The following is a 26,613-nucleotide window of genomic DNA, read 5'->3' on the forward strand; positions in this document are numbered from 1 at the left end:
CTGTGATCCTTGTACTTGAACCCTCCCTCCTCTCAGGGCAGCTTCTCCCCACTGCGGCTGCTGGCCACCGCCGGGGCGGGGGTGTTTTCCCCCTCTCCCTGTATGCAGCTGTTTTTGGCTTGACCACAGGACTCTATCATGCCAGAGTTCATGTGGTTGGGGGGGGAGGGCGGAATTTCCCAGAATGCCTTGAGAAACCTGAGACACTGAATGGCTTTCAGGGCTTATTGATGTGGCCGGTGCAGGAAATAGCAGTACGTCAATAAATAGTTTTAGGCAGGAAACAGGGCTTAAATGGTAGCCTTAAAGTTTGGGGAAAGGCACTAGGGGTTGCTGGGAGGGAGCCTGCCAGTCAGATGAGAAGCTGGAGCCAAATACCAGACTTTGAAATGGCTGCCACCAATCTGAGGCCCCTTGCTGCTTCTGGATGCAGGAGGCCTAGTTTGAAGCAGAGCTGGGGACCCAGGGGATGGCTGGTTTCAGTTGACAGAAAAGAGCTCCTTGTTCCAGAGGAAAAGCTGGCAACCTACAATATATGTGTCCAGCGGAGACACACAGACTGGTTTTTGGTGGCCTCTAGGCTGGCATGAACCCATTTCCCCACCCTTTTAGTGAGAATCACCACTAGCTGGCAGATCGTTCCAAGAGTTCCGCTGTCCTAATCATAAAAAATAAAAAAAAAAAAATCAAGGAAAAGGGTCACCACCTGCCAATTTCTTTTTAACTGTTTTTCTGATTATAAGAAGGAATGTTTACAGGAGAGTAAAGAAACTCAGAAAATAATAAAAAGTTAAAAAATAAAGGTCATCCATAATTCCACTATTGAGAAACAACTACTATTAACACTGGATATTTGTCATTTTTAAAAATATTTATTCATGGATAAGGTTATATAGTACATGCAAGTTTGCTTTTGCTTTTTTTACTTAGCATTATAGAGCCATTTTTCCATGCTTTCATAAATTTTTTCACAAACGTCATTTTTCATGGGTGCATGAATCATCATTTACTTAATCATTCTCTTATTGTTGGATGCTTAGGTTGTTGAATTTGTGTGTGCATTAAACTTATTTTTCCTGTTATTTTAATCATTTCCTTATGATAATTATCCAAAAATGCAAGTACTGGGTCAAACAAGAAGAACAGTTTTAAAGCTTATTTTAAGATTTTTCAGGAAAGGGATACCAATTTGTACTCCCCATAGATGAGTGTGCCTGTCTCACTGCTTCCTCGCCAGCGTTGACAGTTACCATTTTTCAGCTTTGCTAATGTAGTAGGTGGGGAAAACATGGTATTTTTCATTCATTTGATTGCTACTGTGATTTAATTCATTTGTTTTCATACTTATCAGCAGTTTATGTTTTGACATATGAATTACCTTTTTAATACCCTTTCCTCATTTGTCCATGAGGGATTTAGTACTTTTATTACAAATGTGAACAAACCATTTCTATATTAAGACCACTACCCTTTGTCACATTTATTGCAGATATTTTCCCCAGCATATCAATTACCTTCTGAGAGTGTTTATAATATTTTGATGCATTCCTCTGTTGTGTTAATGTAGAAAGCCCTTCTCCATTCAGAAATTTGATAGTCAATTTAATTTTCTTCAAGTTCTTATGGTTTGTCTTTTTTTAATTTTTTTTTAACATTTGCTGCTTTATTCCATCTGGAATTCATCTTAGGAACCGGTGTGAAGGGAGACTCTTAACTATCCTCCTCCCCCCATACTTAGACAGCTGTCCCTACACCGTTAACTTCAGTGAATAATGCTGCCTTTGCCACTGATTTGTGGTTCTTCAGGGACCATGTGATAAACTCTTATGGATGCCAAATTTGTTTCTAGGCTGTCTGATCTAGTTGTCCATTCTCATATCAGTTCCACACCCTTTCAGTAAAGTTTTCAGATAGGTGAAAGGTAATATAACTTCACAATTTTGCTTGGTTTTGATTTTAGCTATTTCCCCTGTTATTCTTTCAAATTACTTTTAGGATCATTTTTTCAAGTCCCAATTCCCCCTTTCCCTCCAAAGTTCCCACTGGAATATGGAGTGCAAATTGGTATTGAACCTGTGAATCATTTCAAGGAAAATTACCATCTTTACGATGCTGTCTACCCATTAAGAAATACTGTGTGTTTCTTCACTTGTTTAATACTTTCCTTTAAATCTGTCAGTTCAGTTTTGCAATTGTCTTCATAGAAATATTGCACATTTCTTAATGTTACTTTAAAGTTTTTTATTGCTTTACTGAAAATGAGCTTTTGTGCATTAAAATATCTCACTGGTTAATCCTATCAGTAAAAAGCTGTTGATTTTTGTACATTAATTTTGCATTTAAATATTATTAATTAATCAGTTCCTAAAGTCTGCTATTATTTCTAGTCTTTGTTAGAGAATTCTCTGGAGTTTTGCATATATATAATCATGTGAAATCATTTTATCTCCTTCGTTCCAAGGGTCATGGATATTTCTGCTGTTTTTAAATCAGGCCTATTGATGGAATATATTATGTTTATAGATTTCCTGATACTAAATCATCCTTGTCTTTCTGAGATAAAATCTACTTGGTTACAGTGGATCTACTTGTTAGTATTTCATTTAGGACTGTCACATCTACTCACATTAGAGAAATTAGCCATAGATCTCCTTATTTGTAATTTACTATCATTATGAGATTTTGGTAACAGGAAACTGGAAAAGCTTATCTTTTTCAATGTTCTGGATCATTTTACACAACAGAGTAGTTATCTAATTTTTCAAAAGTTTGAATCAACTTACCTAAAAAAAAAAAAAATCATAAATTTAGAGACCTCTTAATTTTTTCAGAACTTTTCATTTTATTTTATGATTTTTAGTCTCTTCTGGCTTTTTATTTCTTTTCTTGGTAAAGTTTGGTGATATTTATTTTCTTTAAAAAAATCACCCAGTTTATCATCTTTTTCCAAAATCATCAGCAGAGAATTGTAAGTAGTTTTTATTATGCTTTTTAAAATCTATTTTGTGTCTTTTAATATTTTGTTCATATTTCTAATTTTATTTCTGTCTCTTTCTTGAGTTTATGTAAAATTTTCTAATTAATTAATTTCTAGCTTTTATCTATATTATGTCCTTTCGTATATTTACTTAGTTATTGGTGGTTTTCTAATTTTTTTGAGTTGGATGTATAGGTTAACACTATCCGATAGAAGTATAATGTGATCTAAGTATGTAATTTTAAATTCAATAGTATATTTTACTTCACCCAGTATATCCAGAATTTCAATATGTAATCAATATTTTTAAAATATGAAACATTTTGTGTTCTTCTTTTCATATTAAGTCTTCAAAAACTAGTGTCTATTTTACTCTTACAGCACAGCTCAGTTTGTATAGCCACATTTCAAGCACTGAATAGTCACGTGTGGGTAGTGCGACTGTATCGGACAGTATAGGTTTAGATGATATATTTGCTTCTTTTTTTTTAATAGACAAAGTAGTTAAGCTATAAATTTACCTTTTATTGTAGCTTTGACCACACCCCACAAGTTTTTAATAGCTCTTCCTAAATAATCTATTACCATATATTTCATTACATTTTTTATTCCATCTTTCTATAGGAGAATATCTTTTAAACATCCAAGTAATTGGCTATTGTTTTTTTTAATTGTTCTTAATTCTCGGACCAAGTATGTAACCTGTAGAATTTCTATGTTTTCAGATTTATAGTGGAATCACAGCTTACAATGAGGCTAATTTCAATGTAGTCTTATTAATTACATTATTTAAATTACCTGACTAAATAATTTTATTAATTTAATCAGTCAAAGAATGCTTGCGGTTTTATTTTCCGATACTGTATTTTGAGTCTATGCTATTTGGTATACAATGTTTTATGTTATCTCTTATGGACTGTATTTTTATCTATATGAATAACCTTTTTATTTTATTTAATGATGGTTATCTTGAAAACTATTTTGATTTTACTAGTGCTTTAATTTCATTTTCATTTGGCCATAGTTATTTTTACCTGTCCATTTATTTTATCTATCCTGTTTTCAGTTCTGCTAATGTTTACTAGTGTTTAATATTTTCAAAGCATACTTTAACTTCTGTTTCTCTAATTATCAAACTTAAGAAAGCAACATCTTGTGAATCCCTGTGGTCTAAATTATGAAATTTTGTGTGCTTTACAATCTTCTGTCTCTCTCCCACCAGTATTTATCTGTCTTTAGTAATTTAATCTTGGATGATTAAGTCACTACTATTATGAAATCCTTGTTCAGATTACATTTAAAAAAATAAATATATTCTCTCTCAAGGATTATTTCTGGCTTTTGATTCAGTCTTATAACCAAAATTCTAATTCCTTATTTTGGCTTAACTTCATACATCTACCTGTTTTCAGTTTTCACTTCTGGTCCTTCTAGACCATGGTTTCCTCACAGTTGAATCATAAATTTTGTTGGCCAGAGCATACATTCAAAAAAGTTTTTAATTTTGTTTTAATTATTTTTAATTGTGTTTTTTTTTAAAGCCTTACAATTTGCCATCTCAACTATTTATGAGTGTACCTTTTGGTTGTGTTAAGTCTAGTCACGCTGTTACACAACCGATCTCTAAAACTCTTTCATCTTGCAAAACTGAACACTAAGTCATTAAACAACCCCCCATTGCCCCCTCGCCCCAGCCACTGGCAACCACCGTTCTACTTTCTGTTTCTATGATTTTGCCTACTCTAGATACCCATGTAATTGGAATATACAATATTTGTCCTTTTGTGATTCACCAAGCATAATGTCCTCATGGCTCACCCATGTGGTAGCAAGTGTCAGAATTTCCTTTCTTTTTAAGGCTGAATCATATTTTATTGTATGTATAGACCACTTTTTGTTTATCATTCATCCATCGGTAGACACTGGGGTTGCTTCCACATTCATAACAGCTATTATGATTAATGCTGTTACGAATATGGGTGTGCAAATCTCTCTTCCAGATCCCGCTTTCAGTTCTTCTGGATATATATCCAGAAGTGGAATTGTTGTATCATATGGTATTCATATTTTTAATTTTTTGAGAAATCATCATATTGTTTCCCATGTCAGCTGCAACATTTAGTTTTTTTAAAGATAAGCATGTAGGTGGAATTTTGAAAAACATTTGCTTATATAAGATGTCTTTCTGTTGCTTTTACTCCTAGCGAGGTGTGTTCTTTTCCCTTCAAACATATGAAGATGTTGCCTCGATGTCTTTGAACTTTAACATCAAATATAGAAGTATAAGGCCAACCATATTTTTATTCCTTTGTAAGAAATCGAACGTTTGTGGTTTTTTTTCCTTCAAAGCTAGTTGTAGAATTTTTTTCTTCTCCTTGAAATTAAAAAATAAAATTCTGCTGCCAAGTATAAATGAGCTCCCAAAGTCCCTCTACCTGGCAGCGGCTTTTAATACCTTCTCGCTTGTATCATAGCTGTGAGTGAACATGTCTTATCTTAGCCGTGATACAGTGCCTGGCACACAATGGGGCAATAATAATTTTAAGGGAGGTGAACGAATGAGTGAATGAATGAATGAATGGCTCTAATTTCCCCACTATCCCCAGGCCCCTTGCAGGCTAGGGCTATAGCTGTGTCTCTAGCCCAGTACTGGAGCCAAGACGTGCCTCAGTCGCCCACTGCCAGCATGCACCAGGCAATGTTCTGGTTACCCCCCACTATGTGGAGGGCATAATTTGGGGGTTAGCAAAGGGAGAAAGTTTAGGCACCGGGAGTTGAGAGGAGGAGGTGACGACTCTGGGAGAGATGTCAGTTCCCCCTCGATCTCACCCCCCCACCCCAGTACTGGGGTCAGTGAGGCAAGGCTGAGGGACCCCACGTCTGGGGACACGGAAGAGCAAGTGCTGTGGCCAAAGCTCAGGGTGGTTGCTGCGCCCAGTGAGTCCTGTCATTCATGCGCTGGTCGCAAGTCACCCATCCCCTCCTCCTTGAAAACACAGGGTTTACCAGTTGCCCCAGACCAGCCCTTAGACCGCAGGCACCGCAGCAAAGCGAGTGGTTCCCAGGCCCCGCTCCAGGTCCGGCAAGGCCGACAGGTTGACACGGTGTCTTGTGCCTCCACAGAAGGACTTCACCGTGCGGGAGGAGCTGCAGCAGCAGGACGTGGAGCGCTGGCTGGGCTTCATCACCTTCCTGTGCGAGGTGTTCGGCACGATGCGCAGCAGCACGGGCGAGCCCTTCCGCGTGCTCGTCTGCCCCATCTACACCTGCCTCAGGGAGGTAAGACACCCGCTCCTTCCCCGGGCCGCGCGGGCCTCAGGGCGCCGGCAGCGTCGGGCACTGGAACTCATGGCAGCTGACCGGGACAGCTGCCAGGGGTGTGCCGCTTAGAAAGTGATGGCTCCTGAGGTCAAGGAGAAACGTGTCCCCCCTGACTTCCACGCTTCTATTTACCAAAGCTCGGTTCTTACTGATCAAGTTTATATAAAGGGAACTAGCCCCCCCCCCAAAAGGAAGCATTATCAACTCAGACTGCCGGAATTCATAATCTAGAACACTGCCTGCCGTGAGCATTATTGGAATGAATGGATCTTGGGACAGAATTAGTTTCCCATTGAATTATTTATTAATAACAACAACAAAAAGATTTGCTTCGAAATTTCATCTGCAAAAGAAAGAAGAACCACCAAGAAACTTGTGAGAAGCTAGAAGTCAGTGGGGTACTTTCCGTACCAGGCATTATAACCCACTTTAGAAGGTCACCCAGACTGCCCTCATGGATAGAACTGGACGGGGCAAGTGGAGAAGCTGAGAGCTCATTAGGTGGCCCGTTGGTGTACCCCAGCGAGAGGTTGGTGGCTCAGAACACAGCCGTGAAAGTGAGGAGAGGAGGGCTGTTGGCATTCCAGTTATATTGTTGAGTTAGCACCAACAGCACCTGCTGATGTGAGCTGTAGGGAAGGGAGGGAGGGACATGGGTTCCTTGTTTACTAGCCAAGTGGCACCCTTGTCCGGGATGAGGAAGGCCGGGAGACAAACAGAGCAGGGATGAAAACCAGGAGTTGGCTTTGTATGTTTGGGTGACCTGTTGGTCGTCCCGGGGAGCTATCCTGCAGTTGCTTAGGTAACAGTGTCTGAAGATCAGGAAGAGGTCAGCCTGGGGACACGGATTGAGTGTTGTGCGAAGTGTTGATGTGTACCTGGTGCTCAAGGCTGGGGACACGTGGGGTCGCCCAGGGAGAGGGTGTGGATGGAGAGAGGACAGGAGCCAGCGAGGAGGTGGCAGAGGAGTGGCCTGGGCAAGAGGCCAGCCAGGAGGATGTGAGAATCATCGGAGTACCCTCAACAAAGCGGGGGCCAGCCATACTTCACATGTGCTGCCCCTTCCCACCATAAGGAGGAACAGCCTCTGGGGAACCAGTAGGACCAGGACAGAGAAGTGACCCAGGGTTGGCAACGAGGTCAGTGGGGTGAGCCCGGGAGCCCCAGTGGGCCAAGCTGGGGAGCCGGTAGAGGTAAGGACGTGAGTGTGGACAAGTCTTTGGGGAAGTGTTTCTATGAAAGGGAACTTGTCAGCTAAAGGGGAAGCGTGGGGTCAAGGGACAGTTCTGTGTTTTTGAAAGAAAGGTAATACAGGAATAGAAGAGAAGGGAGAGGGTATTTGGAAGTGTTTTGGAAGCATCCGTTTACAGGAAGAGTGCGCTCCTTCCAGATGGTATGGATGCGAAGGGAAAGCAGAGTGCACAGGCCTCTTCGGGGAGCTTTGGAAACCCGTAAGCCTCTGCCACTCCACAAAGCCGAACGTTTTCTTAACCACTGCGCTTGAGTTCAGACTTGTATCTCAGATTCACACAATGGTCTCTCCCAACTTGATTGCACTCTCAGAGTGTCTTAAACTCAGAATGCAGCACCAAGAGAGGCCATAGCTTTGCTTTTTGCATCCCTTTGAGGATCATTTGAAGGCAGCCCTCCTGGAGGCAGGAGGCTGGCCCACATGGCCTCTTGGGGTCCTCCCATGGCACCTGAGTTGCCCTGTACCCCCTGACGACCCATGTTAAGGCAGAAAGCAGCACTGTTCTAGGGCAGTGACCTGGATTGCCCCAACACGTTCCCTCTTCGTGATGTGGGCACCTCCTGGTGTTGCCGTCACCTGCTCCCCCAGCAGGAAGCAGGGCTGAGCCCTGGCCCTGGCTGCCGGGACCAGGTCCCGGTTCTAACACCGCCTGAGGTAGCACAAACTTTCTGGTGTGAGATCCGGAAGGTGCCAGCAGCTCTGCCCAGACAAGAAACAAGGGACCTCCCCTAATGCCCACTTGTTTGATGCATTAAACAAACACAAATCTCTGTCATGCTCATGGTAAACTTGAAGAGTGAATAAATCATCTGTGGCTTCCACCATTTTGTAAGAGAGGAAACCATGTTCCAAGCATTCTGCTAGAGGTCCCATAGTGAGATGGTTCAAGAGTCTCAGCCCTGGTTCAAATCCCACCTCTGCCATTTTTTAGCTATACCATCTTGGGGGAGAGTTCACCCTGTTCTGTGCCTCAGTTCCTCGGTTGTAAAGGGGAATCATACTGCTTAATCTACAAGGGTTTAGGGAGGAAGACGTGGCATGGAGAGGGTGTTAAGTGCACTAGGGCCACTATATGGGAATTTGGAAGGAAATGCCCAGGGGACTTATTCTAGGACAGGGTGGCTCTCAGAGAGCTGGGCGTCCTCCAGTCTGACTCGGGGTCTGGGCACACACCCAATCTTAAAGAGGCACAGGGGCTGAATGCCCTGTCCAGAGACATATGGCCGGTGCATGCCAGAGCTGGCCTGGAGCTCCTGAACTCCTGATCCAGGGCTCTTTCCAACAGAGAACTTGACTTCTCTAAGAAAGGACCTTAAGAAAATATCAGGACATAAAGTGGTGCCCTCAAGATCTTATCAGTCTCTTTGGAGAGCCTGTGCTTTTCCCAGCTGCCTGGAGACAGACACCTGAATTTTCAGAGTCAGTTGCTACCTCCCCTACTTTCTCTCTCTCTCTTTCTCTCTCTCTCTCTCTCTCTCTCTCTCTCTCTCTCTCTCTCTCTCTCTCTCTCTCTCTCATACACACACACACACACACACACACACACACACACACACACCCAAGCCTGACCCAAGGGAGGTTGAGCCAGCTTTAAGAAGTTTCTGGAAGCCAAAGGCACTGCTGCTGCCTCCCTCCATGCTGGAAAAGTTTAGACTTTTCTCTTGCGGCCATGCAGGCCATGCAGACTTTTCTCTTGCGGCTGGCCCCCAAACTACAGGGCCCACTCTGCCCTGGGGTCCTCCCAACTTCCAGAACCACCCCCAGGCCCACAGTTCCAGCTGCCCACTAGATACATCCGGGTCATGCCTCAAGCCCCTCCAACAAGGTGAGGCCAGCGCTGCACCCCAAAGCCCTCCTGCTCAGTCCAGGTCCTTGAGTGGGCCCAGACCCACCCTTCCTGCCCCCTGCAGCCAGGCAGCAGCCCCAGAACTCACCTGATTGCCTTTCCTCATAGTCACGAGCCACCCATCCACCGTCTGCTTCTGCACGCACCCCACCATGGCTTCTCCGCTCCTCTTTCCTCAATGCTCCTGACTCAGCCACAAACCCACAGGCCATCTTGGTGTGAAGAGTCACATAGAACAAACCCGAGGAAGGTACAAAATCCTCACAGACCGACCTCAGTCTCGGGCTCCTCCTGCCCACTGGATCTGGGGCTCCCTCAGCCCCGATGGCCCTTTCAGATTAGGTGTGTGCTTAGCCCGTCAGCCCCTTCAGACTAGAGGACACCCTGCAATCCGAGAGCCGCCGTGACCTCGAACAAGCCGCCTGGGCATTGGCTTCCCGACTCTGACCTCGCTGAGTTAACCGTTCTCTCGGCCACTCAAGCTTGAGACCTCGCACTGCATCCTTGGAGTCGCTCTTCGTGGCCCTAACACCTTCTCCCAGGCCCAGCTCAAGTCACCAGTTCTGGGACACTCCTGCCGCCAGCCAAGCAGTGGAGCAAGGCCGTGCACTCCATCCTTACGGCTCCCCCTTCTCACATCGCCTTATAATAGATAGTATTTGTGATGATAAGAGCACAGTGGACTGCACTGTCCAAAGCACGTCATGCAACAACACCCTGAACATTATCATCCCTAGTTCCCAGAGAACAGAGAGGTCAGGCAGCTTGCTCAAGGCCACACAGCCCGCCGGCGGCAGTCAGTGTTGGAATCCTGGTGTGAGTGCCGGAGTCCCTGCTCCTAATCACCCTGCTTCACTGCCTTGCAAGCAAAGCAGCGGCTGCTCTCATTCTAGTCTCTGCCCAGCGCCTGCTACAGGCGGACGTCAGATCGATCTTTGTGGAATTGATTCCATTTTTTGCCATCAATAACATTCGCCAATCAGAGATCCTCCTTTGAAGGATGGAGGAGAATGACTTTCAATGAGTCCTTCTATTGTTTAAGAGCCAATGGTTTCAGCCAAGGTGGTTTTCAAAGTGATGGGAGAATGTCATTGATGCCCCGAAGCTGCGTGAGTCTCATTGCCCTCCCGTTTATACCTCACCTTTGCCTCATGAGCGCTTTTTAATTTATTTTTAAATTTTTATTGTCATAAGGACTCTTAACGTGAGGTCTACCCTCTTGACAGATGTCTTAGTGTCTAAAACAGTATCATTATCTACAGGCGCCATGGTGTCCAGCTCTCTAGAACTTACTCATCTCGCATAACAGAAATTTTGTACCCAGGGATTAGCAACTCCCCACTTCTTCCTCCCACCCAAACCTCAGACAACCGCCATTCTGTTCTTTGCTTCGATGAGTTTGACTGTTTTAGATACCTCATTTAAGTGGAAACATGCAGTATTTGTCGACTGGCTTATTTCACTTAGCCTAGAATGTCCTCCGGTGTCATCCATGTTGTCGCATCTTGCAGAATGTCCTTTTTAAAAGCTGAATAGTGTTCCATTGTATGTATATACCATGCTTTTTAATCCATCAGTCAATGGCCATTTAGGTTGTTTCTACATCTTGGCTGCTGTGAATAATGCTGCAGTGAACGCGGGAAGGCTAAGACCTCTTTTAAGATCTTGATTTCAGTTCTTCTGGATAAATACACAGAAATGGGATTGCTGGATCTATTTTTAATTGTTTGAGGAGCCTTCCTACTGTTTTTTTTTTCATCACAGCCGTACCATTTTGCATTCCCACTAACAGTATACAAGAGTTCTGATTTCTCCACACACTTGCCAACACTTGCTTATTATATGTGTGTGCCATCCGAATACGTGTGAGGTGGGTGATATCTCGTGGCTTTGATTTTTATTTCCCTGATGATTAATGACATTGAGCATTATTTCATATACCTGATGGCCATTTGTATGTCTTCTTTGGGAAAAATATCCATTCCAATCCTTAGCCCATGTTTTAAAATCTGATTATTAGTGTTTTTTGCTATTGAGTTATAGGAGTGCCTTATATATTTTGAAAATTAACCCCTTATCAGATACATGGTTTGTTAATATTTCCCCCATTTTGAAGGATTGTTTCTCTGGCTGGGCAGAAGCTTTTTCGTTTGATGTAGTCCCACCTATCTAGTTTTGTTTTAGTGATTTGGTGTCATAGCCATAAAGTTACTGCCAAGACCAAAGCCTTCAAGTTTTTCTCCTATGTTTTCTTCGAAGAGTTACAGTTTCTAGCCTTAGGTTTAAGGTTTTAATCCATTTTGAGTTGATGTTTGTGTATGCTGTAAGATAAGAGTCCAATTTCACTATTTTACATGTGGGTATCCAGTCTTCCCGACTCCATTTTGGTTGAAGAAACTATCCTCTCCCCATTATGTTTTCTTGGTACCTTTGTGGAAGCTCGTTTAACCATACATGCATGGATTTACTTCTGCGCTCTCAATTCTGTCCCATTTGTCTGTATGTCTACTTTAATTACTGTAGCTTTATAATATATTTTGTAATCAGGAAGTGTGATGCCTCCTGATTTGTTCTTTTTCAAATTGTTTTGGTTACTTAGAGTCTTTTGTGGTTTCACATGAATTTTAGAATTGTTTTTCTGTTTTCTGTAAAAAATTCCATTAGAATTTTGATAGGAATTACAGTGAATCTGGTGGTAACTTTGGCTAGTGTGGACATTTTAACAATAGTGAGTCTTTCAATCCAAGATTAGGAACAATACCCACTCTCACCACTCCTGCTCAACATATTCCTGGAAGTACTAGCCAGAGCAGTTAGGCAAGAAAAAAAAAATAAAATGCATCCAAATCAGAAAGGAAGAAGTAAAATTGTCCCTGTTTGCAGATGACATATACAGAGAGACAACTGTAAAGACTCCACCGAAAAAAAAAACAACCCAAAACTGTTAGAACTAATAAATGAATTCAGTAAAGTTGCAGGATACAAAATCACTTGCATTTCTATACACTAATAATGAACTGTCTGAAAAAGAAATTAGGAAAATGGTCCCATTCACAATAGCATCAGGAAGAATAAAATACTTAGGTATAAACTTAACTAAGGGAGTAAAAGACATACACTGAAAACTATAAACTATTAATGTAAGAAATTAAATTAAGACATAAACAAATGGGAAGTCCTCCCTCAAGCAGTTTTTTAATATTTTAATAGCATTCTAAGGGGTGACCCCTTCATCTTGCCAAACTGTGACTGTGAGGATTCCACATGCTGGAAGGATGTAATTAGTGTTTGTGGCCTAAGCTAAGGGTTTCGTCATCTCCCATCTCAGCTGGAGCCGACCTGCCAGGCTTCGGGTCTGGTTCACCCAGCGTCATCTTCTCCGCCAACCCTTTCCTGACCCTACAATGTTCTCTGCCCCCTCCACTCCTCTGTCGCTTCAGTGACCCAGTGGTGATTTTGCTAGACTCCTCTGGGTTACCACTGACTGCTTCTGACTAGGCTCCTGACTTCAAGAATTTTGTTGCAGATTCCTCTGGCAGGGGATGCTGGAGTGGCTTTTAACCCCTTACACCTGTGTCCTTGGAGCAGACTTTGCCGCGTACCGTGGACCTCTTTCTGTCCACTCCCTCTCATCCTTTCCCTCTATATTCCAACCCCCACTCCCACCCCCCCATGTCCATCTCTACCGGTGATTCCCATCTTCCTGCCCTCTTCCGAGTCCTGCAGCCATTGCCAGAGGTCAGGAGCAGAGGAAAGGAGGAAGGGAGGCGGTGCCTCTATCAGGAATCTCTCATCCCTCTGCACGCCACTCTGACCCCACCAACCTCTCCCTCTGGTTGGCTCCCTTGCTCTCCTCCCCTCCAGGCCCCAGAAACTCCATCACCCAAAGGGCAGGGAGGAGGAAGGTACCTCTGAGGGGCGTCCCCCCAGGGATGCAACTGGCTGGGCTCCTAGAGGAGGCCAGCAGGCGCAGGCTGGGGAGGAGAACACAGAGGGCAGCAAGTCAGGCTTCTCCGGAAATGAAATTGCTCTGTGCAACAATGAGAGAGCTACTTTTTTAACTTTTTGCGTGAGCGTGCATTCAATTGCTCAGATTGTTTTGGCTCCAGGGGAAATCTGACCTCGGAAAAGGCTGAGATGAAGTGGGTGTGGGTGGAGAGCCTCTGCTATTTCACAGGGCGAAGAGAGTCAAGCAGAACATTCTTCAGAGATACCTTTCCAGTGGGACCATTCCTCCCTTCCCCAGAGCAGGAGATGGGGCTGCATTCAGAGGCCCAGCAGGGGCCAGGGCAGGGCCTACTGTGGCCAGTAGAGGCCAAGGTCGCCCCTGGTAGCTGTGGACTCTCACCGGGAGCCGAGATTTGAAATGATCCTCTATGCAGCCCAGACTCTCAACCCTGCTGAGAAGCTTTTATAAAATGATAAATTCTCAGAGCTCTCCTTCAGCCAATTAAACCAAACTTTGTTGAGATGGGGTTTGGGCGGGGGGTGCGGGAGATTTAAGTTCTCCATGTGACTCCAGTGTGCAGCCAAGGTTGAGAAACATGAGAAAAATGTATCTTAAGTGCATTTAGTGTCCGGCCATTGGCCAGCAAAGAGCTGTGGGAAGGGCACAGCTAGAAGAGTCAGGGAGAGACCTGAGTTTGAATCCCAGCTCTGCCACTGACTAGCTGTGAGACTTTTAATCTTGATTCTTTCACATTTCTCAACCTCAATTTTCTATCTGCAGCATGGAAATAATGGAAGTAATACTCACTATGCAGGTTTAAGGCTTAAAATCAGTGCAACGGTCATGTACAGCAATTGGTACGTGACAGCCCCTCCGTAAGCTGACATGTTGCTGTTGAAAGCAAGCCGTATGCCTGGCATTGCTCACAAGAAGTATTACATCACAGGCTGCCCCAGAAAGTCAAATCCATCCTCTGAACTGGGCACAAACCCACCTCCCCACCCCCACAGTCAAACACAACACCCCTTTCCTAGAGAACCTCTCATGGATCCTGATGGCTGCAGCCACACTGTGTCTGTTGTGTTTCCACAGGAGGCCTCTTGCATTCCCCCTGCCTGGGGCTCCGTTTTCCTTCTTCTCCTGCCTGACTCTTGCCCACCTTCCAGGCCAGGCTCACTCCCCACCGAGTCCCCACGCGGCCCTGATTCACTCCTCCCATAATATCCTATAGAACTAGCATCCACACAGGGCTGCCGAGGCCTGCCCTCTGAACATGTCCTTCGCCCAGCGGTTGGATTAATGCCTTGTGACCTCTTCTTGGTTGCTCTTAAATCATTTCAGTCTTTCTTTGGTACCTGGGGTTAGGCTGGGTCTCATCTATCACGTAACCCCAACTGCATTTTGCTCAGGACTCCACGTTCACTCATTGAACACTGATTTGGTTTGAGATGATGCTGCTTTCTAATTGAACTGCAGAGTTTCCTAGCTGTACTAGGAGGAAGGAGGATAAATGGTGATCCTCCCCAAAAAAGTCTTACAAGCCACTTGACTTCCACATCTACAGAAATTAAGCAGCTGTGAACATTTACAATGGGTTATGCAAATACAGTATAGAGGTGAGGGGACTTAGGGGTGTGGACAGCTTCTGGGGAGCAAAGGGGAAGGGGAGCTCAAGCTTATCGGGAAGTGGGCTTCAAATGGGTATTGGCAAGGAGGGGTAAAGGCCTCTGAGAAGAAATGTTTGAGCAGAGGTTTGGGGGCCAGAATGAGCGTGGGGACCTGACTGTGTCTGTGTGTAAAGAGAGGGCCTAATGGATGTGCTGTGGGCTGGCACTGGCTCCCAGCAGAGGCGTTCTGGTGGATGCAAGATGATACTGAGAACCTCTGAAAGTTTCTGAGCCAGAGAACAAAACCATGGAAAGCATAAAGGAGAGTTTGTTTATTCATTCAACAAACACTGGGAAAATGCTACTTCTTTATTGAACTGAAAGGTCTCCTAGACACATTTCCTACCAGAAATGTGCTGAGATTACAAAGTCAAATAAATCTGGGGCTCTCTCTAGCCTGAGAGACTCCCAAGTAACTCAGGGCATGGAAAGGGTAGTGGAAAGGGTAGTGCTCAAAACAGGGGGAGAATCAGGAATGTGGGAGCCCAGACGGCAGATGAGACAAGGAGATCTGCCTGGCAAGGGCATCTTAGCAGAAAACAACTCTCAACTCTTTGTCATCTTTAAATTCGTTCTTGCTATGACAGTCAATCAAAACGACTTAAGTGTCAAGTGAAGGGCTGGAACAAAGCTTGAAAATTCAGGAGAACCTTTATCCATGAACAGTTTATTCCAGCCCTAATCTTAGGCACAGGCTGGGCCTGGAATGTTCCTCTGAGAATGTATCCTTCCCAGGGCAGGTACACAGCCCCTGGGCACTGGTTTAACCGCAGAGTTCCTCCAGCCCCAGCAGCTGCTGCTATGAATACCCCAGCTTAAGCAACCATTCCTGTAACCTCCGCAGAAATAACTCCCCGTAGTTTTGCCCCCTCCAGAGCTGTCGTCCCCCTCTTCCACTGGGCAGCCAAGTCACTCTGTGGTGTGATGCCCCTGACCTGCTTAGATACCCCCCTAAACACACACACACACACACACACACACACACACAGACACTGTGGCACCTCCATCTGAGGTTGTGAGTTCCTTGACCTCTTCCAGATAAAACTCGGGTCTCCCCCACCCCCCACCCTTTAACTGTTCCACTTCCTTAGCCAGACTGCTAACTGAAATGTGAAATTTGAAGCCAGTGTTCCCCTTCGCAACCATGGTAACAAGGATCTGATAGAGAGCCTGGAGTTATAAAAATACCAGCTTCCACCAGACACTGGTTTCCACAGGGAAACCAGTCTCCACGCCAGAACCGTTTTGAAACAGTCTTCAAACTCAAGAGATTTCCAACCCCATCGACATGGCTTCGGGAGGACGTCTCCAACTCCCTGAGGGGCGGTGGGGGTGGTGGTTGCAAGCTTTGGGTATTTTCTCTCAAACTTCGCCCTTCAGAGAGGATGTGGCTCTCTGAGAATTAGGTCACCGTATAAAGGATATCGAGGTGGGAGCAGTTTTTCTTAAACATCACATATTCGACATTTTTAAAAAGTTAGAATGACTGCGGCCAGTCCTTCCAGTTCCCTCCCAAGGAGTCCGTAAGCGCCATCAATCCTCCTATAGAGACCGAATGATTTGATCTCTCTCCACTTTATTGAAAATAATTTTAAGTAACATAACCATTTTCTAGAAGGAATTCTACGTTTAAGGCCTCCAGTGGGGAGGTAAGAGGTTGAGCTGTCCAAACTTTTCTGCTCTGAACTGGGAAGAAAAGCCCTGCCTCCCTTCCCCCACCCCTTGAAGCCCCTACAGACGCCCCCTCCAGCACGGCCCTTGGCTGGAGCTCGCACTCTCGCCTAATTTCAACGCGGCCTGCAGGGGGCGCCTGGCCTTGCGGGGTGGGGTGGGGGCTCCTCACCCAGGCGGGGTGGGGGTGGTGGGAGGAGGCCTCCCCCCGCCGCAGACTCCAGACCCAGCCCCGCAGCCCTGGGCAGACTCGCTCTGCCTGCCTCCCCCGCCTCCTCCGCGCTCTCCTCCTCCTTCCTCTTATCTCCTGGGGCCATGCCTTGTAATTTTGAAAAATATTCTAAGTCAGTAATTAATGTCTGAACTTCAAGAGGCCCTGCTTTCTGCAGAGTCGCTCTGAAGGCGGGCAGGGAGGGAGGAGCCTAAGGACTTGGCGGAGAGGGGCGGGGTGCGGATTTTTTTCTAAGCCAGCGAAGGGACGGTAGAGGATAAACTGTTTCTTGCAAGATACACACACATATACATATACACATCTGTCTAGATTTTTAAATCCTTTGGGTTTAAAAAAAAGTTGGATGCCCCCACCCCACCCCTGCCAGTGGCGGTTTCCCAGTAGGGTGACGTCACAGTCTGCTGGGCCAACTTGGGAGCTGGAGGGGCGGCAGGCTGGGACACTTTCTGAGTGTGTACATCCCCTTGGGGTGATTGGCTGGGAGGGAGAGGGAGTGACCCATATTAGAAGATAAGATGCAGGCGCTGTGGGGGCAGAAAGTGGCCATCAGGAACTTTAGATAACCCAAAGGTCAAAAAAATAAAATGTGCCTGTTTTCCACCCACAAGGAGGATGTAAGTGCCCCCCCCCAGTCCTGGCCTGGACCCCTAGGGCCCCACCCCCCACACCATTGCCTCCCTGTGGTTTGCCCATCCCGTCCCAGCCCTGCCTAGCCTTGTCTGGCCTTCTGCACCTTCCACCCAGCAATTGGGGTGCCAAGAGCTGGGCGGGTTGCTGGGGCCTAGGCATGAGGAAGTTGTGGCCCCTGCCCTCCAGGGAAACTGGGGTGCAAAAGTGAAAAAGCAAAGCACCCTATGTTAGGAGCTGGTGCATAAATCACACACCACTCTCTCCAGGACCCACACCGACCTTTCTGCTTTAACCTGCTCCAGCTCTCAGGAGCCACTGTCGAAATTCAGCAGAGGATGATACCCAACTCACTGCTTGTGCCTGCCTTCAGATGTAAATAACATTTACGCAGAACTTGCTGGTCTGGGCCAGACACAGTTAGGAACCACCTTTTCTCTTCTGTCCACCTCTAGACCTAGCTAGAACCCCATTCCTTATTGATGGCTCCGTTATCACTGCCTCCAGCAGTGATCAGGAGGTGACAGGTGAACTGGGGTAGGCCCTAGGGGAAGAAACTGCCAGGATCCGCCTTTGTTGTAGCCAAAATTTTAGGATGCATGGGGAGGAAAGCGACTTCAGAGCCCAGACTCAAGCAACTGACCCTCTCTGGGCCTCACTTCCTCGTCGGGATGAGGATTAAATGTAATTTGGTAGATTAGCTAATTACAAGTTAACTTCCTTCCCTGTAACAGGACACACAAAACAAAGACATGGAAAACAAAAGACATGGAATAAAAGGATCAGTGAGCAGCATTTTTTTATCACGTAAAATGAAGTGCTGCTCAATGAGAAAAAAATGTGAAGGGACACAATAAAATCAGTCCCCGGGCCTTTTGCCCTCGGCGTTCCTTCTGGGAGAATGCCCTTCCAGATGTCTGCTGGATCTCAGTTTCACAGGGGGACCCTCCCTGACCATACCCCCTCACCGTATCTGGCTTTACCTTAGAATTTGCTGTGTTAATCTGCTTGTTTTCTGTCTCCCCACCTAGCGTGGAAACTCTCTAAATCTGTTCTGCTCATAGCTATATCCCCAATGCCTAGAACGGTGCCTGACATATATTAGGTGCTCAATAAATACTTGTCGAATAAATTAATAGAATGTCTAGATTGAGCAGAGCAGTAGACAAGAGTCATCCTTCTAGAGTTAATCAGGGAAGATTTCTCCAAGGAGATAAATCCTTATCTTAAAGAATCCTTAAAGAAGCAAGGTGAATGAGCCGGGTGGGGCTGGCTGGTAGTCGTCCCTGGAGATGGGCTCAGAATGGAAGAAGGAAGAGAGACACACTCCCCCCAAATCAAACTCAGAGGATAACAATTTGTGCTCACAATACACGTGAACCAGTGCAAAACGGCTGTCAGCCAATGCAGCTGCCTATATTCTGTACCCTTTAAGTGGTCTTTTCGCAACTTCAGTCTGACAAGCTTCATATGAGATGTAATGAGTCTGTCCAAAGTCAGAATCCCATGAACCACAATCAGACCCGGGTGGGCCTTGGCACAGTTTCATGGGTGGAGAGCCATGGGGAAGGGTTTTTTGAGGGGCCGCTGAATGAGCACCTGCTGTGTACCATGCCAGCCTTCAGCTGGGCCTGGAGAGGCAGGGTCTCCTTCTCCTGCCTCTCCCGTGAGGAGGAAGGAGGAGGCACAGGGTGAAAGAGAGCGCTGTGAGGGTAGGAAAGAAGGTGAGAGCATGGCACAGGCAGTGGGAGAGTGGAACAGGTGGAAGAAGACACCCACAGCGTGGGGACAGTGGAAACCTTTTAGCCCTTAAGAACTCCAGCTGTGGAGCGGCTTATCCAGTTCCACACAATAGGAGTCCCTGTGTCAGTGTACATTTTCTAGTAGCTGCATTTTTTAAAAAGGAACAGGTAAAATTAATATCTTTTATATTATCCAGTATAGCCAAAGAATTATCATTGTAGCATGTCATCAGTATTAAAAAGATCAATGAGATACTTTTTATATCCTGTTTTTTTGGGGGGGTAGTCAGTCTTTAAAGTCCAGTGTGTATTTTACACTTAAATCACCTCTCCATTCGGATGAGGCACATTTCAAGTGCTCAAAACCACGTGTGGCTGGTGGCTACTGTACCCGACAACATAGGACTGGAGGCTGGCTTCTGGAATCCTCAGGCTTTTGGAACACTCCTGGATCCAAAAAGTGTCTGGATTCTCCAAGTCTCAAACGCATTTCTTATAGCTTCTCTCTTTGAGCACCCAGAAGCAAAGGAAAGCGGCGTGAGCTGAAACATTCAAAGTTCGAGGCCAGTGTGCTGGTGTTGGTTGTTGGTTGGTTGGTTGGTTGGCTGGAGCTTTCTGGTGGGGTCTGCAGAAGGCAATCCCTTTGACCCCAGAATGAAGAAATGAAGAAAGGTGGGGAGAGTGTAAGGAGCGGGCAGAAAAGGTAAGAGAGAAGAAAAATATAGAAATATGGGGGTAAAGGCAGTGGGTGGCAGGGGTGGCAGACTGCATGACAGCTAAGAACAGAACCCACAGACTGAGGGGGAACCCACAGGCAGCTGCCAGCTCCTCCTCACAATGGCGAATCAGATCATGGCGCAGTGCGTTGAAGGCACAATTAGCTCATTCTTTCGTTGCCCTTTTGATTACGCTGTTGTTGTCAAGACTGCCATTTCTGTAATTAAGACCTTGTCCCTTACTCAGAGGTATTGAAACATAGAAGTATTTGCTGAATCTGGTTTCCCAGGGTTAAAAGTCAGACTTAGGAAATGCAAACACTCTTGTGGAAATGCAAACACACATTCACTAACTAATTGTCCTTTAATTAAGGCCAAAGCCCTGCTTAAAACAATTAGCTCTGGGAATTGAACAGTAGGTCCAACTCCCCTTTTTGCTAATTGTTCTTCCCCGATGGCCGAGATGTGTGGCCAGTCTGGGTTCAGAAAGGGGGACAGCAGGGAGTGAATTCGTCAGCCGCTTTGGGTCTGGACTGGACTGTGCCCTGCTTGGTTTGGAAATGTTAGTCAGAGGAGAGTTTGAGGTGTGGGGAAGAGCAAGGAGGATGTGGTTTGGGCAAGGGGAGTCGGGAGGCCGCCCCAGGCTTGGACAAGGGCCATGGGAAGTCTCGGAAGCTCCTGCTGGCCACACTGAGGTGGCTTGCCTGGCTGGAACTGAGGGCGTGGGCCAAGGATTAGATGACTGGAAAGCAATTAGATGAGGTGGGGCTGGCTGGGAAAATACCTGGAATCCCAGGGCCAGAGTTCAGACTTGCTTGGGTAATGCCACAGGCTGGAGGCCTCATGGGCTCTGGGAAGTGGAGGCACCCGCAGGTGAGGGTGGCTGCCGCTGGCCCCCTGGGCTGCAAGCCTTTTTTGCCTCTTGATGATGGGGAAAAGTGGATTCTAGAGTGTGGGGAGTCAGGGGGTGCAGCCCTAGTCCCGATTATCATTTCCTCTCCAGAAGCCTCCTCCACCTCGGTTTGCTTGCTTTGTCCCTCCAGCCCTCCTGAGACTCCCAGGACTTTCCTAAGGCCCTGCCTGTCCCCCTTTTCCGGGTGGGCAGCATGTGTATGTGGGGTGTCACCCTTCCAGAGACTTTGCACATTTTGAAAGGAGAGGCTGGACAAGAAAAATGTGCTCCCCAAAGGAGAAAAGGTGCTGAGATAGGGAAGATGACAGACCCCTGCAATGAACCCTCTCCCCAGAAAATGCCCACATGCATTAAAGCTTGCCGAATCCCTGGAGACTGGGCTCTGGGGAGCTTCCCAGGTAAGAGCCCCTGCTCTAGAAGTGGAATTTGGGGTTTTCATATAGGGAAATGGTCAGAAGGGCCTTCCAGACTACCCTCAAAACAATTGTGTAAAGGACTTCATGGCTGACCCAGCCAGACTAGGACTCCCACGGGTCCCAAAAACCCCTGACAACTCACTTTTTGTCCCCAGAATAAATCATAAACTTTCTCTCACCTCTCTTCCCCTCCCCTCCACTCCCCTTCTTTCCCTCTTCTCCCCTTCCCTCCCCTCCCCTCCTCTCCCTTCCCCTCCTCTCCCCTCCCCTCCCCTCCCCTCCCCTCCTCTCCCTTCCCCTCCTCTCCCTTCCCCTCCTCTCCCTTCCCCTCCTCTCCCTTCCCCTCCCCTCCCCTCCTCTCCTTTCCCCTCCCCTCCCTTCCCTCCTCTCCTCTCCTCCCCTCCCTCCTCCCCCTCTCCTCTCCCCTCCCTCCTCCCCCTCCACTCCAACCCCCTCCTCTCCCCTCCCCTCCTGTCTCCCCTTCCGTCCTCCACTCTCCCTTCCTCTTTTCTCCCCCCTTCTCCCCTCCTTTCCCCCTCACACTCTCCATCAAAGGGCAGCAAACTTCTATAAAGGACTAGATAGTACAGACTTTTCCTTCGTAGGCCAAGAGGCAAAATCAAGTTTAACCGCATCCCTGTGATTCGTACTGCACTGAGCAGCAGTGCGAAGCCACGAGGCAGTTTCTGTAGAAACTAAACTCTGCCTTCGTAATGGGAAGACCTAGACAATATGTAAATGACTGAGAGTGACTATGTTCCAGCAAAACCTTATTTATGGACACTGAAATTTGAATCTTATGTGTCACGGAATATTATTATGGTTCTGATTTTTTGCCCCCTGCTATTTGAAAATATAAAAACTATTCTTGGCTCGTGGACCTGTGAAAAGCAGGCTGTGGACCAGATTTAGTCAGTGGGCCGTAGGTTACTGACCCCCATCATCGATCTGTGGTTCTCAACTGGGGAATTACCCTCCAGACAATGTTGATGCACATGAAATTTGCAAATCACTGTCGTAACAGAGAACTTGCAATTTCCCAGGTGATGCTGATGCTGCCGGTAGGAGGAAACCCGCAGAGTAGCACTGATTGTGTCTGACCTTCACCCCCATTTTACAGACGACAAAACTGAGGCCCAGAGGTGACATAGCTCTGTCATGTGAACCCAGAGAGAGGCTTCTTCCTCCCAGGATACAGAGCATGGTGGCTTTCTATCTCTAGTCACCTTCAGAGATCTACACTGCCAGCTCACACCGCCTGAGGCTCTAACCGAAACACAGGAAATGTGCGTGTGTCCGCTGAAGTCCCAAAGTGGCAGGGCTCCAGTGAGTCATTTCCCAGGAGTGGAGACGTGTGCACTGAGGCATCCCCACGCTGTCAGTCAGCTCTCCCCTGACCACCCTGCCAAGCGATTTAGAGAAACTCCCTTCCCGGCTTCAGGGATCCTCAGAGCAGGACGAAAGAGAAACTAAAAGCCGTCTCGTGAGAAGGAAAAAGGGAAGAACGAGGGAGGGGGACGTCAGCCTTCCATGATTTCTACTCTCAGTGTTGGTAGTACTAGCTGAGACCTGGCAAGTTACTTAACCTCTTTGAGCTTCAGTTCTTCCATCAGTAAAATGGGGAAATGTCCCCAACCTCTGCAGGGTTGCCCTAAGGATTAGTGATCACATCTGTCAAGTGTCCCGCACATAGTACCGAACTTTTATGGCATCTTTATTGACCACCTTGGCATTCTGCCTTAACCACAGAGCTACCCAGCCACAGCCTGGACAGCCACAGAAAGAGACTCCATGATTCTCCCAGTGACACATGAGACGGTGGCTGTGTGCTGTCCTTATGGAGGCAGTCACTGTCCTGTGTCCTGTGACATGTCCCTTGGTGATTTAGTGTGCAGTGTGTACGGCCATGTCAGAGGTTTGTACCTGGGGCCCTTGGGTGTCCTTCAGGGTCTGGGAACCCACTGAAATGGTACGCCAGCGTCTGCGAACCTGTGCAGATGTGCATTTTTCTAGGAGACGTGCCAGAGTTTCCATCAAACCTCAAAGGGTTCCGTGTTCCAAAAAAAGGTAAAGGACACATGTCTGTAAACACAGTGCATAAGGAAGCACCAAACCTCGGGTCAGATTCCTGGATTTAAGTGTTCCTGATGTACTGGGCTCACAGTACACCAACTACTTCAGATCTGACCTTCCATTTCCTTAGCCCTAAAGACTGACTAACATACCTGCCCCACTAATCCAGAATCAGATAGTGTCCTATGAAGAAAAACGCGGAGTAGGGCAGCCAAGACTGGGTGGGGCTCTCAAATCTGTCACCAAGTGATTGAGGGGAGGGGGGACTCACGGGGACCACCCTGAAGGGTAGGTGTGTTTGCTTCCAATTTAATATTTAATTACATAGGGGGGTTTAAGACAAGCGACACTAAGCTATGGTGGTGAGCAGGATCGTGGTGACCTTAGGGGAGGGTCAGTGGAAAAAAGGGGCACGAGAAGACTGGGGGTGGGGGTGTAGCCCAGGTTCTAGCTCTTGGTCAGGGCATTTGGAAGTATGAGTGTACCCCCTTTGTGAAAATTCATCTAGCTACATACTGAGGATTTGTGTACATTTTTGCATGTGTCATACTCCAACAAAAAATTTTCTCAAAGAAAAACAAAAACGTTCAACTGAGAAAAGTGGAGATATAAGATAAAATCACCCTGTTGGAGATTTTTCTATATAATTTTGCAGTGAAGTTAGCACACAGCTTGAAGAAAGAGTCATTTATATATAAACGCAAATAATAGAGTAAGATTTTAAAATAATCTGAAGGCCAGATTTAAGTATCTTCCTTCTTAACCCAAACTGCTATCTAAGTCTGCTTACATAATGTTGGCTTCCTTTAATTATCTCTCAGGGCCCACAGGCTGTCTCGGGCCTCTTCGCAGCCGTGATGGACCTGCGTTGGTCCGGCCTATTTTGGGTAGCCTGTCTGCCAGGGTGGTGGCTCTGCCCAGAACACCCCCGAATGCTGCCTGTGCCATCCCCCCTCTCCTTCTCTAGGCTTCCCTCCGAGGGCTTCTCGTCTCTCTCCTGCAACAGATGCTTTTCTCTTTCTAGTGGTTTCTTCTCATCAGCCCACCAAACTCCGTCTGAGGGGGAAAACCTCCCTTGACCCCCACACTCCCCTCCAGGAACCACTCCATTGCTCTCTTCCCTTGTTTTGTTTTGATTGTTTTTATTTTCTTTAAATGAAATGCACTGGGGTAACATTGGTGAATAACATTATATAACTTTCAGGTGTACAACATTATAATGTGACATCTGTATATTCCATTGTGTGCTCACCACTTAAAGTCTAGTCTCTTTCCATCCCCACATATTTGACCCCCTTTCCCCTCTTCATCCTCCCCACCCCCCGTCCCTTCTGGTAACTCCAATACTGTTGTCTGTGTCTATGAGTTTGTTTTGTTTTGTTCGTTTGTTTGTTGCTTTCTGTATATCCCACATATGAGTCCTTTTCCATCTGATTTATTTCACTTAGCATGAGACTGCCAAGAGCCATCCATGTTGTCGCAAATGGCAATGTTTCGTCCTTTTTATGGCTGCGGAGTATGCCATTGTATATACGCGTATACACCACATCATCTTTATCCAATTATCCATCGAAGGACATTTTGGTTGTTTCCATGTCTTGGCTATTGTGAATAATGTAGAGCCAGTGTTTTCCAAAGAATTGTCTCCCCACATGCTGTCTCTTTGAGAATGCTGAGACACAACATGATTGGTGAGTGACCGAGTCGGGATTAGGACCCAGGCAGTCTCGTCTTACAGCCTCGGCTCCCATCACTGATCTGCCTGTGCAACAACTGCCTCCCCGACTAGACGAGTGGATCTATGAGGACAGGATCCATGCCTCCTTGTTGGATGGATGGATGGATGGATGAAAGAAAAATTGTTACCATCCCTTCAGACTCCCTGGAAGAGAGTTCAGGGCCTGCCGTGCTCCAGGCCTGTACGTCTCAAGGAGGCTGCATTTCAGGGGACAGAGAGGCCCTTCTGAGTGGCTGTGTCCCGGCCAGCACATGCTTTTCTTCCAGTTCAATCGACAGGTCTTCTGAGAAGGCCAGCTGGGCACAAGTTCCTGTGTGAGGAAAGACCAATCTAGGTAGACCCTCCACTTAATCTAGAACTCAGCAAAACAAAGTGGTTGCCCCAGGACTGTGAGTAAAGAGCCTTTAGCCACGAAGGGTGGGGGGGGCAGTCAAGGAAGGCTTCTCAGAGGAGGAGGGTGTTGTGCTCCGTCTTGAGTGATGTAGTAAATGGAGCCGAGGTGTCTCGGGCCCAGCAGAACCGATGAGGAGCAAAAGCCAGAGGTAGATGAGGACAGAGCACATTCGTAAGCCTGCGAACAGCTCGATGGGTTTGGCTGGAACAGCTCGATGGGTTTGGCTGGACCGGAGGTCTGTGAAGAGGGGAGAGAGGGATGTAGGGCCCCAGGGGGGAAGTGGGCCAGTGAGCGCCTGAGCGCCAAGCCGAGCCCTTTCTCCCCTTGCCTCCTGGTGGTCCAAATGCACGGGTACTACAGAATATTGACTTGCATGCTCACCCATCCAAAACGATCACCTCAATTTAGAAAAAGCCGCCCCATTATGAAAATGTACACTCTGCTAAGGGTAAGGCTCCCAAGCCAAACAAACTTCCAGGTGCCAATTACTCTTATCTCTGCCTTAGATTTGGCAGAGCGCACTTACCAAATCCCTTCTGCCCCTCCCCACGCAGCCCCAGGCCCTTTTCTCAGCCCAGGCCTGTCTGCCCCTCTATTGGGTGGCTGCTGCGCCTCTGAGTACAAATGCTAATTATGCCTGTAGCACAGCCCTGTTATTCTCTGCTTAATTGTCCCAAGCCCAGCTGTCCCTGTCCACTTGGTCCTTTGTTACCGCTTTCCACCCAAAGTCACCACAGAACCAGCTGAGCTCCCTCACCCAAGGGACAGACATCCAGCCCAGCTTCCGCGGCGCGTGGCCTCAAATTCCACCCCTGCACCCCAGAAGCCTAGCACCTCTGTCTGGTAACCAGGCTAGGCAGGCACTTATTCTTCTTAAATACAGCATGCCAAGATTATCCGGCTGAAAAGGACGTGGTTTAAGCAAAAGCTTCTTTGGAAGCCCATGCTCAGCGCAGAGGAAGGGCCAGTGAGCCCCTTCTCCAGCTGGTCACGTGCCATCCACCACTCGCGTACCCTATAAAGTCTGAGAGTGATAGGACACCTGGTTAACTTGGCATCTCATGAAGAACCTTCTAACA

The 26,613-nt window shown here is 46.7% G+C and overlaps 1 protein-coding gene across 5 annotated transcripts in view; it reads left to right on the forward strand.

The window, feature by feature from the left end:
* Positions 1-26,613, forward strand: part of CTIF (cap binding complex dependent translation initiation factor) — a 262,257-nt gene that overhangs the window by 218,705 nt on the left and 16,939 nt on the right. For all 5 annotated transcript variants that reach the window (XM_033087333.1, XM_033087338.1, XM_033087335.1 and 2 more), the window contains exon 10: positions 6,101-6,256. In XM_033087333.1, coding sequence (XP_032943224.1) covers positions 6,101-6,256 — 156 coding nt within the window. The remainder of the gene's footprint in view (positions 1-6,100; positions 6,257-26,613) is intronic.

The sequence above is a fragment of the Rhinolophus ferrumequinum genome, chromosome 19 (assembly GCF_004115265.2).
Source record: "Rhinolophus ferrumequinum isolate MPI-CBG mRhiFer1 chromosome 19, mRhiFer1_v1.p, whole genome shotgun sequence".
NCBI classification, from domain to species: domain Eukaryota; kingdom Metazoa; phylum Chordata; class Mammalia; order Chiroptera; family Rhinolophidae; genus Rhinolophus; species Rhinolophus ferrumequinum.